General features: G+C 41.5%; 1 protein-coding gene across 1 annotated transcript in view; it reads right to left on the reverse strand.

The window, feature by feature from the left end:
• The window catches only part of LOC115113413 (tyrosine-protein phosphatase non-receptor type 13-like), a 118,140-nt gene that overhangs the window by 22,989 nt on the left and 74,844 nt on the right, over positions 1-20,307 (reverse strand). Inside the window, 9 exon segments of the mRNA XM_029641011.2 lie at positions 923-1,013; positions 1,163-1,311; positions 1,647-1,783; positions 7,456-7,541; positions 12,572-12,651; positions 12,654-12,692; positions 12,881-13,223; positions 15,318-15,479; positions 15,892-15,947. Of these exon segments, the coding sequence (XP_029496871.2) occupies positions 923-1,013; positions 1,163-1,311; positions 1,647-1,783; positions 7,456-7,541; positions 12,572-12,651; positions 12,654-12,692; positions 12,881-13,223; positions 15,318-15,479; positions 15,892-15,947 (1,143 nt within the window).

Genomic DNA, 20,307 nt, shown 5'->3' on the forward strand with positions numbered 1-20,307 from the left:
AGTCCAGTGTGTGTGTGTGTTGTATGGATTCAAGTGCTCCACTGTTCACCTGTAAACGTATACCTTCTGTTACACTCTTTCCATCCTGTCACTAGCTGCTGTATATGGGGGTGCTGTGGCAGTTTCCTCTCAGGTAATAGTGATCAGTCAACACTGTAAACATGCTGACTAGAAATGTTTCATTTGTGAGAGAAAATAAATATCCTAAATATGGGAAGTCATAAAATAAGGGATAAGATTTGTGTAAACACTGCCCAGCAAGCAAAACTGGTTGCAATGACGATATTATGGTCAGGTTATATACTGGTTGTATAAGGACGTTTTGTTGATGTCTTTAAAGCGGCAACATGCGATTGCTACATCAATTTCTGGACTTTTAAATGAATGACATACTGTATACCCATTGATTCTTGAAGAATATAACTTGTAAATGCCTCATGAGTTAGTTCAACTGTGCTACCCCTTCAGAACCCAAAATAAAAGCAATGTTTGTAACCAATGTCATTGTAAACAAACACTGTATAGCCTCAAAACATGGCTAGAACTGTACACTTGATCTCATGGATGGTAAGTCCTTGCATCCATAGCTCTGTCTATGAATTTGAAAGTGGTTACATTTCTCCAGCCCCATACCACAAAAAAACAATATTTATCTTGAACTATTATCTGACCAGATAACAACCAAAATATGACATCTTTCCCATAATGTCTTGTTATTGTCATTAAAAATACCTCTTCATCTGGTTGCAACAAGGACCACTGGGTTGTAATCTTACAACCAGAAAATGATGACATTAAGACGTCTTGTGTCAATTTGGCCCGCAGCTGTTCTCTCCAGCCCCAGCCCAGATTAGATAGTTCTAGTGCAGACTACACAGCAGGGTAAAAGGGACTGTAGTTTAACTAGTTTAACAGAACTTACAGGGCAGGATGTCCCGGTAGAGGTTCTTCTCCCGGTTCTCAGGAGCTTTCCCCACCAGACAGTTATCAAATGGCTGTAGATGCTCCAAGGCCTAAAACAAACAACACAAATAACAGCAACTGAAAAGGTTTGCTTCTGCTATTGAAAAGCCAGACCAACGTGCATGATATGGTTAGCATACTTCATTAGTGTGTGTTTGCGTGCGTGTATGTGTATGAGGAACACAAACTATATACCCACCATGAACTCTCGGACCAGTTCTTGCTGGTCTAGTTGATGTTGTAGTATCTGTATCAGGGCTTTCACTCTGGGCCCAGAGTATTGACTGGTTTTAGCTGGACTGATCATGGCTAGGCTGGCCAACTCTTCTTCTGAAACTATAGAGGGGCCTGGAGAGAGAGGGGAGGGAATCAGTTCTTACATTTGAGTCATTTAGCAGACCCTCTTATCCAGAGCGACTTACAGGCGCAATTAGGGTTAAGTGTCTTGCTCAGGGGCACATCGGCAGTTTGCTAACTAGTCGGCTCGGGGATTTGAACTAGCGGACTTTAGAGCAAAGGCTCTTAAACGCTAGGCTACCTGTAGTAAGATTTTTGTAGACCAACCATTTAACAGTGCTTGAAAAAGAAAAAGCCACGATGCAAGAGCTCCTGGAGCAGTTTAGTGGTTAAGTGCCCTTGCTCAAAAAAAAATGGGGATTTGAACCGGTGGCCCTGCCTTGTACCTGAGGAAGGTGACATCGCCTCCTGACCATTAGCTTCAAATGCCCCATCATCCTCATCCACGCTGCTCCAGCCGTCTGATTGGCTGTTCTTGCTGCCCGTGATGGGTTCGCCCAATGTCGTCACAGAGATTTGGTTCCTGGAAGGGGGGTCAGGGATGAGACCATTCCTATTCTTCTGTAGGGGTCAGACCAGACCATTATAGTGTTCTGTAATAGGGTTGAAATCGTGCAAGGCTGCAAGGCTGACCCTCCTTTCCTTTCCTTTCCATTACACCTAATCTCATTCCTAGACACTTCCGCCCAAATGTGCAAAAGGTCTGGTGGACCAACGCATCAAACTTCATTAGTTAGGGTTAGGTTTAAAATACAATTTTAAGAAGATAAATTATGGAAATGGGAAGGGTTAAGTAGTGTTTAGTAGTGACAATGACAAATACTTTACTCAGTAAGGTCATTCCTATAGAATTCTATGGTCACTCCCACTAAGGCCAAATTGGTTGATAGATATTCACAGGCTTATATGGGATGACGCTACCACAAGAAACACTTGATGAAAGCCCCCAACCTAATGAAATTGAAAGTGTCTTTCTTCTGGAACCAAGTTACATGTTCCTTAGTACACAAACATACACACAACAAAAACATTCACACCCTACAAATACCTCTCACACCCTACAGTAACCACCTGCGGATCATGAAGGAACCTTCATAAATAAGCAGAACATTAATAACCTATTTATTGACACTATGCGGTGTCCTGTAATACTTTGTTTAAAGTGAGACACCTTCGGTCATTCATAACACATACAGTGCCTACGGAAAGTATTCAGACCCCTTGACTTTTTCAAAAACAAATTATGTTACAGCCTTATTCTAAAATATATTCATCGTTGTTTTCCCTCATCAATCTACACACAATACCACATAATGACAAAGCAAAAACAGGTTGAGAAATTTTTGCAAATTCATAAAAAATGTAATACAACGATTACAGCAGCGAGTCTTCCTGGGTTTGGCACTACAATCTTGGCACACCTAAGCTCTGTCAGGTTGGATGGGGAGCATTGCTGCATAGCTATTTTCAGGTCAATCCAGATATGTTAGATCGGGTTCAAGTCCGGTCTCTAGCTGGGCCGCTCAAGGACATTCAGACTTGTCCCGAAGCCACTCCTGCTTTGTCTTGGCTGTGTGCTTAGGGTCGTTGTCCTGTTGGAAGGTGAACATTCGCCCCAGACTGAGGTCCTGAGTGCTCTGGAGTATGTTTTCATCGAGGATCTCTCTGTACTTTTCTCCATTCATCTTTCCCTCAATCCTGACAATTCTCCCAGTCTCTGCCACTGAAAAACATCCCCACAGCATGATGCTGCCACCACAATGCTTCACCGTAGGGATGGTGCCAGGTTTTCTCCAGAAGTGACACAAGGCATTCAGGCCAAAGAGTTCAATCTTGGTTTCATCAGACCAAAGAATCTTGTTTCCCATGGTCTGAGAGTCTTTAGGTGCATTTTGGCAAACTCCAAGGGGCTGAATACTAATGTAAATAATGCTGTAATGCTGTAATTCTGTTTAAAAAAATATATATTTTGCAAAAATGTCTAAACCTGTTTTCGCTTTGTCATTATGGGGTATTGTTTGTAAATTGCTGAAAAAAGAAACATATTTAATCAATGTTAGAATAAGGCTGCAACGTAACAAAATGTGGAAAAATCAGTGTCTCATCAACAACACTAAAAAAAGTACTTCCAGGTCACGAGATTAAAATACAAAATCTAAATAAAAGTCCCCCACGTAATAGTAGAAAAGTGTCAATAACTATTCATGATATATGTAAAATAATTGTCTAAACATTAACAATGATTTATATTTGTTCATATTTAAGTGACATGCATTAAATGACTGTTTTAAAACATGTTCCATTGTCAAATAAATGAAGACAATGCGAATCACTGTATATGGAATACATATTGGCTTAGAGAAATAACTCATTCTGCAACAGCAAAATAATTGTAGTGAATACTCAGTAGGGTCTGTAGAATGTACTGTATGGTATCATTTCATGGGGGTCTGAATGATACGGAGTGGCCTTTTCCTCCACCCATTCCATTGGCGGCCGAATCACATTCAATGTGCGCTTACTGCATTACAGAAAATCTGCTAACCAAACAACAGTGCAGGGCATGCTCACTGAATTAAAGGGCAAGTACAGTCAAAAATCGACGTTTCTTAGATTGTTTCCAGACCTCAAAAGACATCCCCTGATGTGGTTTAAGCAAGAAACACAGAAAATCAAATGCGGTTGTTTTTTAGTGAAAAAACTGGGGTAAACCGAAACCTGGAAAACCAAAAGCAAGAAAACGGAATATTAGAAAAAACAGAAGTAGCAAAACATTTAAACCGATTTTAAAAGGCCCTAACAACATTTTGGGGGAAGTTGAGATCAGGTCCAATATTGAATATGCACCCTAGTGGGAAAGAGGTTGGGCCACACTAAAAATGTTTTAGTGAAATATAATATAATTCATAAAATGTACCATACAGTCATGCGTGAATACATTTTTACGTATTGGTTGTCAAGGGAATTGAATCCAATATGTAATCCTTTATGAAGCACAGGTTTATGTCATATTTGACATAGTGGGTTATGTCAGAATTGACATGGGTGGTTATGTCACAGAGTTAGGCCAAATGTATGAACCCTTTATAAAAGCATGACATATGGCTATAGATGATTTATAACATATTTATGTAGGGTTTATGAAGGCTTTATAAGCTGCATGTAATTTAAGCGGGACCAAATACTGTCTAGAAAAGCTGCTATTATATCTGATATCAAACGAGATGGTAATTTTACATGAAGTAAAATGATGTGCCTTGCTTCATCTCTTTAAAATTGTTTTTCTAGTACTGTAAGAAGTGTTCTGGCTTTAGATTTGAATAGTAGAGAAGTAAGATCAATACTTCATACCCACTAAGTTTGTGTCAAAAGTGCTGGTAAATGGTCAAAATGTCTGTTATTTGTAAAAGTTGAGATGAAAAATAGTCGATGTGGTTACTAAAACAGAGGTCACTCTTGATTTCTGTTCTGATTTTAGATTTGAAAAGTAGACCAAGATGTCATACCCTCCAAGTTTGTGTCTAAGTTGTTGGGAAATGGTCAAAGTAGCTGATTTGTATCAAAAGTCATAATGTTTACTTATCGTCTCAGGCTTAGAATGTTATAAAGGAAATACTGTAACTTGGAAAGTATACCCACTACATGTATAAAGTTTCCTTACTGTGCTTTGAGCATGTATTATTAAAAATGATGAACGTGTTTTTGTTCAGAGTGGGATGTGATTTGATTAGCTATAAGAAGTAATTGTTTATTTAAGACTTTGCAAAGTGTGTAGTCACCGCCACTGAGTGAGATCAGAAAGTGTGTCAGCCTGCCGGAACTGCCCTTTTCCTACAAACTGTATAAATGATGGTAAATGCAAAGTATATGGTTACTGTAAGTGACAATCATTTCTGAATGTACTAATGCTAAGTGTCTCTGTCCCTCTCTCTCTCCATCTCTTCTTTAACAAGCAGCCATATTGTTGTCATTCTGCGAGGGACCTGTCTTCAGCATATTAAGTCAATAACCGATGCAACGTGTGTATGTTTATCCTGTGTTCCCATTTAATTAGCTAGTAAATAAATAATTAAACCAATTTGTGTAGTACTGAATCATAAGTAAGGCTCAGGTTTTTGCAGAGGCAAGGAGGTTACAACTGTTCAGAGTGATGATATGATACGAGGTTATGATTAATAAGTTAACTGATTATATATGTGATAGCTAAAGACATTTTTAGAGTTTAATTCGGGAGATGGTAACACTTTAAAGAACTGCTTTCATGGTGCCCCAGATCCTAATGAGATAATTGTTACATTAATTTAATCAGGTAACAATTAAACATAGTTAGTTAATTAGATAAATAAGTCTTCAGATTGATGTTAAAGTAAAGTTACGACACTCTTAATTGGTAGAAGATAATTGTGTTCTTATTCCAGATTTAAATAGCAAAGATGTCATACATACCCTTTAAGTTTTTGTCTAAAGTACTGGGAAAGTGGTCAAACATTCAGTTGTTTCTAAAAGTTGAAAAAAAATGGAGTTGATGCAGTTACTAAAAGAGCTGTATTGTTTTGATTTTATATTTGAAAAGCAGAGAAGTAGATAAGGATTTCATTACACTCTTAAGTTTTGTTTTAAATTATGGGAATGTGGTCAAAGTAGCTGATTTGTGTCAAAGGTCACAATGCTTAAAATGTGCTCACCCAGTGCTATAATTAGACATTTCTGAAAGGTCTTTAACAATTAATTCAACAGTAGGAAGTTAGCTAATGAAAGTAGTTGATGCGGTTACTAAAACAGCTCTACCTCTTGATAGGTAGTAGATAATTCTGTACTTATTCCAGATTTGAATAGCAGAGAAGACAAAGATGTCATACATCTTTTTCTCTAAGTTGTTGGGAAAGTGGTCAAAGTAGCTGATCTGCATCAAAAGTTACACTGTTTAAAGTGAATAGAATGTTGAAAGTCATAGCTTCAGCACATGTTCAATAAATCCCATTAAAAGGTAGATGAAGTTTAATACATATTAGTAGTAAATAGGTCAATCGAATGCAGACCATGGGAGATAGAAGGACACTGGATTGGCGCACATTTAACACATTTACATTTACATCTGATCTAACAGTGGATATTTGTCAAATCTGTCATGATTGATGTATTGTAACAGGCCCACAGCTCTACAATGTGGTTACTAAAATACGATTTAGATATATTTGGCTGCATAGCATTTAGAAGTTGTCCCTTTTAAGGTTTAGAAAAAGTGACTGACAAATGCTAACTCCCATTCGTATAAGCTGGTAGCATAGCTGGCACACAGAAATCGGTTATTGTAGTCAAAGTCGTTTTTAACGGTTATGTAGTTGATTGATGACAATGGGGTTGAAATCCATACAAGCATTATACTCAGATTTTTACTTCAACTTTGTTTGAAATACACAAATAAACAATAGCCTAAATGTAGGCTAATTTTGCTGAGAAATGTGGTATTGAGATGCAGGTGGGAAAACAGGGCAGTCTTTTTATTTCATGCTATCTTGGCTGAGCTCCTATGTCAAGCACCGGGAAATGAACTCCAACATCTCAGAAGAGGTAAGGTATTTTCATTGAGCCAGTTGCTTGAAATTAACTGGATGGCTATAGAGATTAGCCCTCAATCATTACGAGTAAGTGCAGTACATAAATATGTATTGGATGTGAATGACAGCTCCCTGAAGTGCAAAAAGCATGAATGCTCTGACTTTTGGGGAGGCAATAAATGCTGTATGGCCACTGCAGTTCGGATTGACCATGAAGAGCCTTTAAGAGTCAAGTCAACTTCTATTCAACTAGAACATTCTATTGTGATATGGTTATATCATCATAGGAAACATGAGTTTGTGTTTTATTAGTGACTCTTTGCTCCCTCCTTGTGGTCAAAGTCAGTCTACACTACAGTAACGTGTAGTAACAGTGTGTGGTCTGGCACTACAGATGTACACAGGGTACTTTGAGAACAACAACTGAAACATGACTTTAATATTAATACACAGAACTTACATGGCAGTTAACTCATCAAGGAAACATCTATTTTGTTTCTGAAACTGATCATTCAACTAAAGTGAATTTAGCTTTAAGAATCCAAATCGTACAGGCCCAAATGTGCGATTGTTATTGAGAGACAGATGGAGCAGAGGAAGAGAAGAGAGGAAAAGAGGAGGATAAAATTAATCTTACCTGTCAGAGGCTTCATGCAGCAAGTTAGCCACACTCTTGCTAGACAGGCAACAAGCCGGATGAGAGGGAATACTGGTACAGCTCTCCTACACAAAACACACAGAGAGAGAGAGAGAGAGAGAGAGAGAGAGAGAGAGAGAGAGAGAGAGGTGGCTCTTAAGATACACTGCAATGTTACAGTGGTGTGTATGTATGTGTGTAAGACTCTAAAGCGCAAACATTTTGTTACATACAGAAAATATTGACCTTTTTCCACATTTTGTTGTGTTACAGATTGAATTTAAGATGTATTAAATTGAGATGTGTCACTGGTCTACACACAATACCCCATAACGACAAAGTAAAAACATGTTTTTAGAAATGTTTGCAAATGTATTGAAAATTAAGTACTGAAATATCTAATTTACAAAAGTATTCACACGTTAGAATCACCTTTGGCAGTGATTACAGCTGTGAGTCTTTCTGGGTAAGTCTCTAAGAGCTTTGCAAACCTGGAAAAGAACAATATATGTGACCGACTGGCTCAAATCATGTAGCAAAATTTGAAATGGTGTTTTTTTACATTGGATAAAAGTAGAGACGAGGAGCTAGAAAATGGTATATCATACACTACAGTTAAAGAGCGATGGGGAAGTTATTTTGCTTTGAAAGTTTATAAACTCACTTTGAAAAAATGGCCTTTGAATGTTTTGCTACTACTACTGGAGAGCCTTTCTTTGTCTACACCCACTCAGCATCGTTCACACCCTCTTAAGCTTTATCCCCACCCATCTCTTTAAGGGTTTATCTGACCTTTTTTAGTCAGATTCAAAATGATAACAAATTTGTATTTTGTGGTTGTGACCCAAAGACTCTTGACCATTTATTTTGACACTATTTCAGAAGATTTTGGAGTACGTTAGAAGATTTTATTATAAAATGAACTACTATTAATGTTAATTTGAAAGACTGATATTATGATTAATATTTTTTTTACCCCTTTTCTCTCTCCAATTTCATGGAATCCAATTGGTAGTAGTTACAGTCTTGTCTCATTGCTGCAACTCCCATACAGACTTGGGAGAGGCGAAGGTCGCGTCCTCTGAAACACAACCCAACCCAACCAAGCCGCACTGCTTCTTGACACAATTCCAACATCCAACCCGGAAGCCAGCTGCACCAATGTGTCAGAGAAAACACCGTACACCTGGCGACCTGGTTAGCGTGCACTGCGCCCGGCCCACCACAGGAGTCGCCAGAACAGGGCTCCGGGCAGGCGAGCGGAAATGGAGGAAAACTCGCCTCCCTGCGGACCTGGCATCCTTTCACTCCCTCCTCTCTACATTTTCCTCTTCTGTCTCTGCTGCTAAAGCCACTTTCTACCACTCTAAATTCCAAGCATCTGCCTCTAACCCTAGGAAGCTCTTTGCCACCTTCTCCTCCCTCCTGAATCCTCCTCCCCCCCCTCCTCCCTCTCTGCAGATGACTTCGTCAACCATTTTGAAAAGAAGGTCGACGACATCCGATCCTCGTTTGCTAAGTCAAACGACACCGCTGGTTCTGCTCACACTGCCCTACCCTGTGCTCTGACCTCTTTCTCCCCTCTCTCTCCAGATGAAATCTCGCGTCTTGTGACGGCCGGCCGCCCAACAACCTGCCCGCTTGACCCTATCCCCTCCTCTCTTCTCCAGACCATTTCCGGAGACCTTCTCCCTTACCTCACCTCGCTCATCAACTCATCCCTGACCGCTGGCTACGTCCCTTCCGTCTTCAAGAGAGCGAGAGTTGCACCCCTTCTGAAAAAACCTACACTCGATCCCTCCGATGTCAACAACTACAGACCAGTATCCCTTCTTTCTTTTCTCTCCAAAACTCTTGAACGTGCCGTTCTTGGCCAGCTCTCCCGCTATCTCTCCCAGAATACCCTTCTTGATCCAAATCAGTCAGGTTTCAAGACTAGTCATTCAACTGAGACTGCTCTTCTCTGTATCACGGAGGCGCTCCGCACTGCTAAAGCTAACTCTCTCTCCTCTGCTCTCATCCTTCTAGACCTATCGGCTGCCTTCGATACTGTGAACCATCAGATCCTCCTCTCCACCCTCTCCGAGTTGGGCATCTCTGGCGCGGCCCACGCTTGGATTGCGTCCTACCTGACAGGTAGCTCCTACCAGGTGGCGTGGCGAGAATCTGTCTCCTCACCACGCGCTCTCACCACTGGCGTCCCCCAGGGCTCTGTTCTAGGCCCTCTCCTATTCTCGCTATACACCAAGTCACTTGGCTCTGTCATAACCTCACATGGTCTCTCCTATCATTGCTATGCAGACGACACACAATTAATCTTCTCCTTTCCCCTTCTGATGACCAGGTGGCGAATCGCATCTCTGCATGTCTGGCAGACATATCAGTGTGGATGACGGATCACCACCTCAAGCTGAACCTCGGCAAGACGGAGCTGCTCTTCCTCCCGGGAAGGACTGCCCGTTCCATGATCTCGCCATCACGGTTGACAACTCCATTGTGTCCTCCTCCCAGAGCGCTAAGAACCTTGGCGTGATCCTGGACAACACCCTGTCGTTCTCAACTAACATCAAGGCGGTGGCCCGTTCCTGTAGGTTCATGCTCTACAACATCCGCAGAGTACGACCCTGCCTCACACAGGAAGCGGCGCAGGTCCTAATCCAGGCACTTGTCATCTCCCGTCTGGATTACTGCAACTCGCTGTTGGCTGGGCTCCCTGCCTGTGCCATTAAACCCCTACAACTCATCCAGAACGCCGCAGCCCGTCTGGTGTTCAACCTTCCCAAGTTCTCTCACGTCACCCCGCTCCTCCGCTCTCTCCACTGGCTTCCAGTTGAAGCTCGCATCCGCTACAAGACCATGGTGCTTGCCTACGGAGCTGTGAGGGGAACGGCACCTCAGTACCTCCAGGCTCTGATCAGGCCCTACACCCAAACAAGGGCACTGCGTTCATCCACCTCTGGCCTGCTCGCCTCCCTACCACTGAGGAAGTACAGTTCCCGCTCAGCCCAGTCAAAACTGTTCGCTGCTCTGGCCCCCCAATGGTGGAACAAACTCCCTCACGACGCCAGGACACCGGAGTCAATCACCACCTTCCGGAGACACCTGAAACCCCACCTCTTTCAGTATTACCTAGGATAGTATAAAGCAATCCTTCTCACCCCCTCCCCCTCCTTAAAAGATTTAGATGCACTACTGTAAAGTGGCTGTTCCACTGGATGTCTTAAGGTGAACGCACCAATTTGTAAGTCGCTCTGGATAAGAGCGTCTGCTAAATGACTTAAATGTAAATGTAAATGCGATGAGACAAGGATATCCCTGCCAGCCAAATCCTCCCCAATCCAGACGACGCTGGGCCACTTGTGTGCCGCCCCATGGGCCTCCCGGCTGCGACAGAGCCTGGGCTTGAACCCAGAATCTCTGGTGGCACAGCTAGCACTGCGATCCCTTAGACCACTGCGCCACCCGGGAGGCCATTATGTTTTATTTTGATCCAAATTATACGGACCCTGATTTAACTTACATTGTTAATTTGTTGATTTTTCACAGCAGATTCTTTATGCATAAAATGAAGTGTGTGGAGAACAAACCCATCTTTACATTGTTTAAAATATAATCTAAATATTATTTCGAAATTATCAGTAAGTGTAAAAACAAAAAAGCAATACATACCATAAAACTTTTTGACAAAATGAAAATGTATCATCTCGATATGTAATACTGTTAGGTTTATGTACTCTTGTTTGTATATTTCTGGTTTTGTATTTGTTTTGTTGATAATAACAATAATAATAATACAAAACACATTTGAACTTCTAAGGGCTAGGCCCTTTTTTTTCTCCATTTCCGTCTGGAAATGTTTTTTTGTTTTTGAGAGAGAGAGAGACCATCCTCTTAGAAATACAAGAGAAAGGTCATATTGAAAATGAGCTCCTTGGATGGAATTCCTATGGCTTCCACAGGGTGTCAGCAGTCTATGTTCAAGGTTTCAGGCTTATAACAATGAATAAGAAATAATAGTTTTAGTTGAAGGACACAGTCTTAGAAATCCGAATTTGCATGCGTCATGAAGAAATTACGCAACTGCTAAATTTTCCGAAATAAATATTATAGTTTGATTACATTTTAGGGTATCTGAGGGGTAAATAGAAATGTATTTTGACTTTAGGGGTAGATTTTTGGATTCCTTTCTCTGCAAATTGAACGAGTGGATTACTCAAATCGATGGCGCCAACTAAACAGACCTTTTGGGATATAAAGAAGGATTTTATCTAACAAAATGACACTACAAGTTATAGCTGGGACCCTTTGGATGACAAATCAGAGGAAGATTTTCAAAAAGTAAGTGAATATTTAATCTTTATATGTAAATGTATGAAACCTGTGCCGGTGGAAAAATATGTTGATGTGGGGCGCCGTCCTTAAACAATCGCATGGCATGTTTTCGCTGTAATAGCTACTGTAAATCGGACAGTGCATTTAGATTAACAAGAATTTAAGCTTACATCTGATATAAGACACTTATATGTACCTAAATGTTTAAAATCCATAATATTTACGATTATTTATTTGAATTGTGTGCCCGCTAACGGGACACCGATCCTGATTAAAAAGCAGTCAGGCACTCGAGCTAACTTTCTAGCTACTTCCAGACACAAGTGAGGGAACAGCTCACTGAACATTGCTCGCTATAGCAGAGCTGGTTAGGCTGTTATGTTATCCAGAGCGTTGGTAACTGCAACTGGATAAAGCACTAAATAAACTTCAGTTAGTGCTAAATATGGCTGCTAGAATCCTGACCAGATTTCACGGATGACTCGAAGGTGAAGGTAGGAATCAGGCGCAGAGAGCAGAGGGTTCACGGAAAAATGCACTTTAATCCGGCACAAAATGGTCATGCCCAAAACACAGGGTAACAATGGTCCGGAGCACAATAACACCTCCAATACAAGATGTGAACTAAATATAATCCCGCACAATCAACAAGAAATTGTATTTTCTGGTGCTCCTAAATTTTATGTGGTACTTCTAACTTTCTAAAGTTGGGAGCACCAGTGCCACCATGTATGTTGTTTTATTTAGAGCTCTGTGAGTTTGTGTGTGGGTGTGTGTGTGTTACCTGTCCAGCCATGCCTTCTGTCAGGGCCTGCAGGCGGTGTGCGGGATGATGGGGAGGAGAGAGGTGGGGGGAGAAAGGGGGGCATCCTCCTCTACATAAGGTACTGGATCTGAAGTCAACTCTGGAATCAAACATACAGGCAAAATTACATACAGTATAACTCAATTATTTAAGTACATTTTGTTTAGGTTTGAGGCCTTCAGATTGGAATATATACTTAGCTAAAAATAGCTAAAAATACAACTTTTTAAGTATGAAACCCCCCCAACAAACATTAATTTGGGATTAACTGGCCCTCTTATATCTCACCAGGGGGAAGGTCCTCCTGCTGGACATCAGGTAAGAAGCAGGCAGCAGGTTTAGAGACAAGCTCTGCTTTATCCCCCATGTTGACGCCTTGGCAGGTCATCATATTTGACCCAGGACAAGGGGAAATATTTGATCCAGGACAAAGGGCCATATTTGATCCAGGGCATGCGGCCATGTTGTCTCTAGGGCAAGAGGCCATATAGAAGAAACCATCAGTGCAGGGTGCTGTATTGGCCCGTCGTATGATGTCTCTACAGATGTTGAGCTGGACGTTTCCCTTTACCTTACGGAGGATATCCACCACCTTACTGTGGCTCAGACCTGATATTATTATCCCATTCACCTAAAACACATTGGAATACAACAATGACACATACAATGAACTCCAAAAGTATTGGGACAGTGATACATTTGTGTTGTTTTGGCTCAGTACTCCACCACTTTGGATTTGAAATGATACAATGACCATGAGGATAAAGTACAGACTATCAGCTTTAATTTGAGGGTATTTTCATCCATATCGGGTGAACAGTTTAGAAATTATAGCACTTCTTTATCATAGTCCCCCTATTTTAAAGTATTGGGACAAATTCACTTATATGTGTATTAAAGTAGATAAAAAGTTCCATATTTAGTCCCATATTCCCAACACACAATGGCTACATTAAGCTTGTGACTGTACAAAAGTGTTGGATGCAAAGTTACATTCATGTGGGAAGCTGCTATAGACCACCAAGTGCTAACAGTCAGTAGCTGGATAACATGTGTGAAATGCTTGACAACGTATGTGATATCAACAGAGAGGTATATTTTCTGGGTGATTTAAATAGACTGGCTTTTATCAAGCTGCCCACTCAAGAAAAAGCTTCAAACTGTAACCAGGTTCACGTTTTCAGTCAACCTACCAGGGTAGTTTCAAACTGCGCAGGAATGAAATAATCAACATATAATCAATGTACTGATCACATCTTTACTAATGCTGCAGAAATGTTCTTGAAAGCAGTACACAGATCCATTGGATGTAGTGACCACAATATAGTAGCCATATACAGGAAAACCAAAGTTCCAAAGGTTGGGCCTAATACAGTGTATAAGAGGTCATTCAATAAGTTTTGTAGTGATTCCTATGTTGTTGATGTAAAGAATATTTGTTGGTCTGTGGTGTGTAATGAGGAGCAAACAGACGGTGCACTTGACATATTTATGAAATTGCTTATCCCGGTTACTAAAAAGCATGCACACATTAAGAAACTGTTAAATCCCCATGGATTGATGAAGAATTGAAAAAGTGCATGGTTGAGAGGGATAAAGCAAAAGGAATGGCTTCACAACCGATTGGCAAACATACTGCAAATTGAGAAATCATGTGACTAAACGGAATAAAAAGAAGAAACTACACTATGAAACAAAGATAAATGACAAAAAATAACAGTAAAAAGTTTCGGAACACCTTCATAGATATTTTGGGGGAAAAAGGCAAACTCAGCTCCATCATTCATTGAATAAGTTGGCTCATTCAATTCAAAACCAATTGATATTGCCAACTACTTTAATTATATTTCATTGGCAAGTTTTTCAAACGTAGGCATGAAATGCCAGCAACAAAAGCTGACACTACACATCCAAGTACATGTACAGTACTAGTCAAAGATTTGGACACTCCTACTCATTCCAGGGTTTTTCTTTATTTTTTACTATTTTCTACACTGTAGAATAATTGTGAAGACATCGACACTATGAAATAACACATATGGAATAATGTAGTAACCCAAAAAGTTTTTATATTTTATATTTGAGATTCTTCAAAGTAGCCACCCTTTTCCTTGATTTTTTTGTTTGTTGGGTGGGTATGATATGTATGTCTCTGTAACTTTCTCAATCATCATTATTCACGATTCATTCAGGATTATCTGTAATCATGGTAGCATCCACATTAATGTAGAAGTGTTCATTTACAATAAAAGTGACTCCAAAACGACACAATACATTATTTACTATGAATTACTATTGGGCACAAAACAATTTGAAACACAAGCGAAACAAACAGCAAATGCATCCAACAAATTGTAGAGTCACAAGCTTGATGTAGTCATTGCGTGCTTTGAATATGAGACCAAATACCTTAATTTTTACTATTTTTATACATATATAGTAAGTGAATTTGTCCCAATACCTTTGGTCCTCTAAAATTGAGGGACTACGTACAAAAAGTGCTGTAATTTCTCAAACGGTTGACCCAAAATGCACTTTAACCTCATAGTCATTGTATCATTTAAAATCCAAAGTGCTGGAGTACAGAGCCAAAACAAAAAGTCACTGTCCCAATACTTTTGGAGCTCACTGTATTTACTACAAATATATTAAAAGTAATGTTAGGACTCATGTTAGGATTCAATCAGTTATTGATAAGTGTGTGTGTGTACGTGCTTGTGCGTACCTCGAGCAGTATGTCTCCCACTCTGAGCCGCCCGTCTTGGTGGGCCACGCCTCCAGCGCAGATCTTCTTCACTCTGAGCACGCTCCCATTGCATCCTCCAATCAGAGCAAAGCCCAGCCACCCTCCCTCTGGCTTACAGACATCTATCTGCAAGATACAGCTCTGATTGAGGGAAAGGGGGATGTTACAAATCCACTCATAAGGGGTCAATTCTAACTTCCACTTAAAGTCAAATTTGCACTAAATCTCCCATTGATATCAATGCATGATTAAGTGAAAATTCAGTTTAGGAAGTTAGGCATTTCCCCATACCCCTTGTACCAAGACAGTAAAAATATAGGTGCATTAAGCAATTCTCTGCCAACAGGCTGAAGTGAGCAGTGTTTGAGCAGTAAAATATGAATGCATTAATCAGGTGAAGAGAATGCCCACACAGCCCCCCAGAGCCGAAAGCACAGATGACTCTAGCTTCAACCTTTGTCATCACTGAGAGAAAGAGAGAGAGCGATAGAAAGAGAGAGAGCTAATGAGAGTGAGAAAGAAAAAGAGATAGGTAGACAGCGATATTACTTACATCTTGATCTGAGGTGACAGATCTGAATTTCCCAGTGGTCTCGGTCACGGCTTTAGCTGCAGAACAAACACAGAGAGACGGAACAAAATGAGACAGAGGAGAGCTTAAAAAACATGTCTCTGCAAGAACATAAAAGTTTGCTATATTATGTAAGTCCTATGATCAACGCAAAGGCCAGTAGGGCAGGTAAGGTAATTGATAGCTACTGTTCCTCAACCCTGATCAACGTAACCAAATCTACTGAGAGGCAAAAGCTATTTGCAAAGTATTCGGAACAACCATCATTGATCAAATCAAATCAAACTTTATTTGTCACATGCACCCAATACAACAACAATACAACATGAAATGCTTGGCCTCCCGGGTGGCGCAGTGGTTAAGGGCGCTGTACTGCAGCGCCAGCTCTGTCGTAACCGGCCGCGACCGGGAGGTCCGTGGGATGACGCACAATTGGCCTAGCGTCGTCCGGGTTAGGGAGGGCTTGGTCGGTAGGGATGTCCTTGTCTCATCGTGCACCAGCGACTCCTGTCGCGGACCGGGCGCTAACCAAGGTTGCCAGGTGCACTGTGTATCCTCCGACACATTGGTGCGGCTGGATGCGCGCTGTGTTAAGAAGCAGTGCAGCTGGTTGGGTTGTGTATCGGAGGACGCATGACTTTCAACCTTCGTCTCTCCCGAGCCCGTACGAGAGTTGTAGCGATGAGACAAGATAGTAGCTACTACAACAATTGGATACCACGAAATTGGGAGAATTTTTTTTTTTAAACATGAAATGCTTACTTACAAGCCCTTAACCAACAATGCAGTTTAACAAGGCTATAATACAGCGGGTACCGGTACCGAGTCAATGTGCAGGGGGTACAGGTTAGTCAAGGCAATTTGTACATGTAGGTAGGGGTAAAGTGAATATGCATAGACAATAAACAGCAAGTAGCAGCAGTGTTAAAACAAATGGGGGGTGGGGAGGAGAACAGACTATGACTTGGGGGACTGGAGTGATTGACAATTTTTTGGGCTTTCCTCTGACACCGCCTAGTATATAGATCCTGGATGGCAGGAAGCTTGGCAATAATGATGTGCTGGGCTGTATGCACTACCCTCTGTAGCGACCTTACGGTCAGATGCCTAGCAGTTGCCATACCAGGCGGAGATGCAACCGGTGCTCTCGATGGTGCAGCTGTAGAACGTTTTGAGGACCTGGGGACCCATGCCAAATCTTTTCAGTCTCCTGGGGGGGAAAGATGTTGTCGTGCCCTCTTCACAACTGTCTTGGTGTGTTTGGATGATGATATTTCATTTGTGATGTGGACACCAAGGAACTTGAAACTCTTGACCTGCTCCACTTTAGCCCCGTGGATGAGAATGGATGAGAATGGGGGCCTGTTCGGCCTGCCTTTTCCTATAGTCCACAATCAGCTCCTTTATCTTGCTCACATTGAAGGAGAGGTTGTTGTCCTGGCCTGACCTCCTCCCTATAGGCTGTCTCATCGCTGTAGATAATCAGGCCTACCACTGTTGTGTCGTCAGCAAACTTAATGATGGTGTTGGAGCCGTGTTTGGCCATGCAGTTGTGGGTGAACAGGGAGTACAGGAGGGAACTAAGCACAGACCCTGAGTATTGTTGCCTACCCTACCAACTGGGGCCGACCCGTCAGGAAGTCCAGGATCCAGTTGCAAGAGGGAGCTGTTTAGTCCAAGGGTCCTTAGCTTAGTGATGAGCTTTGTGGGCACTATGGTGTTGAACACTAAGCTTTAGTTAATGAACAGCATTCTCACATAGATGTTCCTTTTGTCCAGGTGGAAAAGGGCAGTGTGGAGTGCAATAGGGGCGGCAGGGTAGCCTAGTGGTTAGAGTGTAGGACTTGTAACCTGAAAGGTTGCAAGTTCAAATCCCTGAGCTGACAAGGTACAAATCTGTCGTTCTGCCCCTGAACAGGCAGTTAACAAACTGTTCCTAGGCCGTCATTGAAAATAAGAATTTGTTCTTCACTGACATACCTAGTTAAATAAAGGTTAAAAAATTAGAGATTGCATCATCTGTGGATCTGTTGGAGCGGTATGCGAATCAGAGGGGAGGTTACCCGGGATGATGCTGTTGATGTGAGTCATGACCAGCCTTTCAAAGCACTTCATGGCTACTGACGTGAGTGCTATGGGGCGGGTTAATTTAGGCAGGTTACCTTCGCTTCCTTTGGCACACAACCTTTGATGGTCTCCCTGAAACATGTAGGTATTACAGACTCGGTCAGGCAGAGGTTGAAAATGTCAGTAAAGTCACTTGCCAGTTGGTCCGCGCATGCTTTGAGTACACATCCTGGTAATCCGTCTGGCCCCACAGCTTTTTGAATGTTGACCTGTTTAATGGTCTTGCTCACATCGGCTACCGAGAGCATTATCACACAGTCGTCCGGAACAGCTGGTGCTCTCATCCATGCTTCAGTCTTGCTTGCCTAAAAGTGGGCATAAAAGGCATTTAGCTCATCTGGTAGCCTCGTGTCACTGGGCAGCTCGCGGCTGGGTTTCCCTTTGTAGTCTGTAATAGTTTTCAAGCCCTGCCACATCCGACGAGCGTTAGAGCCGGAGTACTAGGATACAATCTTAATCCTGTATTGATGCTTTGCCTGTTTGATGGTTCGTCTGAGGGCGTAGCGGGATTTCTTATAAGAATTAGTCCTTTATCTCGATGCGGATGTTGCCTGTAATCCATGGCTTCTGGTTAGGATATGTACGTACGGTCACTGTGGAGATGATGTCGTCGATGCACTTATTGATGAAGCCGATAACTGAGGTGGTATACTCCTCAATGCCATTGGATGAATCCTGGAAAAAAGTTCCGTCTGTGCTAGCAAAACAGTCCTGTAGCGTACCCTCTGCGTCATCTGACCACTTCTGTATTGAGCGAGTCACTGGTACTTCCTGCATTAGGTTTTGCTTGTAAGCACGAATCAAGAGGATAGAGTTATGGTCAGATTTGCCAAATGGAGGGCGAGCTTTGCATGCATCTCTGTGTGTGGAGTAAAGGTGGTCGAGAGTATTTTTCCTCTGGTTGCACATGTGACATGCTGGTAGAAATGAAGTAAAAATGATTTAAGTTTCCTCTGCAACACTAGATGAGCATTTTCTTGTTTTTCTTATACAGCTGGTTGAGTGCGATCTTAGCGCCAGCAACGATTTGTGGTGGTAAATAGACGGCTACAAACAATATTCATAGATGAAAACTATCATGGTAGATTTTGTGGTCTACAGTTTATCATAAGGTACTCTTCCTCAGGCGAGCAATACCTCGAGACTTCTTTAATATTAGACATCGCACAGCTGTTATTGACAAATAGACATACCACCGCTCCTCATCTTATTCATAAGCAAAGGTACCATAACCAATGCAGATTTATAGTGAAACAAGTTTAATCTAACACATACACTGTATCAATGCCTGTTTGACCTTGAAAATAGTTATATCCCTCCAGTCACAAAACAAAGCCTCTTCAAGAGCCACATTTCTTTTCACTTCAACAATATACAGTGCATTCGGAACGTATTCAGACTCCACTACTTTATCAACATTTTGATACGTTACAGCCTTATTAAATTGTTTTATTCCCTCATCAATCTACACACAATACCCCATAATGACGAAGCAAAAAAGGTTTTTACATATTTTTGCAAATGTATTAACAATAAAATACTGAAATATCACTTTTTAAGTATTCAGACCCTTTACTTAGTGCTTTGTTGAAACACATTTGGCAGCTATTATAGCCTTGAGTCTTCTTGTTTATGACGCAACAAGCTTGGCACACCTGTATTTGGGGAGTTACTCCAATTCTTCTCTGCAGATCCTATCAAGCTCTGTCAGTTTGGATGGGGAGCGTTGCTGCAGTTATTTTCAGGTCTCTCCAGAAATGTTCGATCGGGTTCAAGTCCGAGCTCTGGCTGGGCCACTCGGGGACATTCAGAGACATGTCCCAAAGCCACTCGCGTTTGCCCCAGTCTGAGGTCCTGAGTGCTCTGGAGCAGGTTTTCATTAACCTTTTGCGTGTAGGGGGCAGTATTTTTGTTTTTGCCTAAAAAACGTACCCATTTGAAACGGCCTATTTCTCAGCCCCAGAAACTAGAATATGCATATAATTGTCAGATTAGGATAGAAAACACTCTAAAGTTTCCAAAACTGTAAAAGTATTGTCTGTGAGTATAACAGAACTGATATTTCAGGAGAAAACCTGAGGAAAATCCAATCAAGAAGTGACTCTTATTTTGAAACCTCTCTGTTCCTATGCATGCCTATCCTCCATTTAAAGGAATATCAACCAGATTCCTTTTTCTGTTACTTCCTTAAGGTGTCAACAGTCTTTAGACATAGTTTCAGGCTTTTATTTTGAAAAAATGAGCGCGAAAGATCACATTGCGTAAGTGGAT

The sequence above is a fragment of the Oncorhynchus nerka genome, linkage group LG28 (assembly GCF_034236695.1).
Source record: "Oncorhynchus nerka isolate Pitt River linkage group LG28, Oner_Uvic_2.0, whole genome shotgun sequence".
Taxonomy (NCBI): Eukaryota; Metazoa; Chordata; class Actinopteri; order Salmoniformes; family Salmonidae; genus Oncorhynchus; species Oncorhynchus nerka.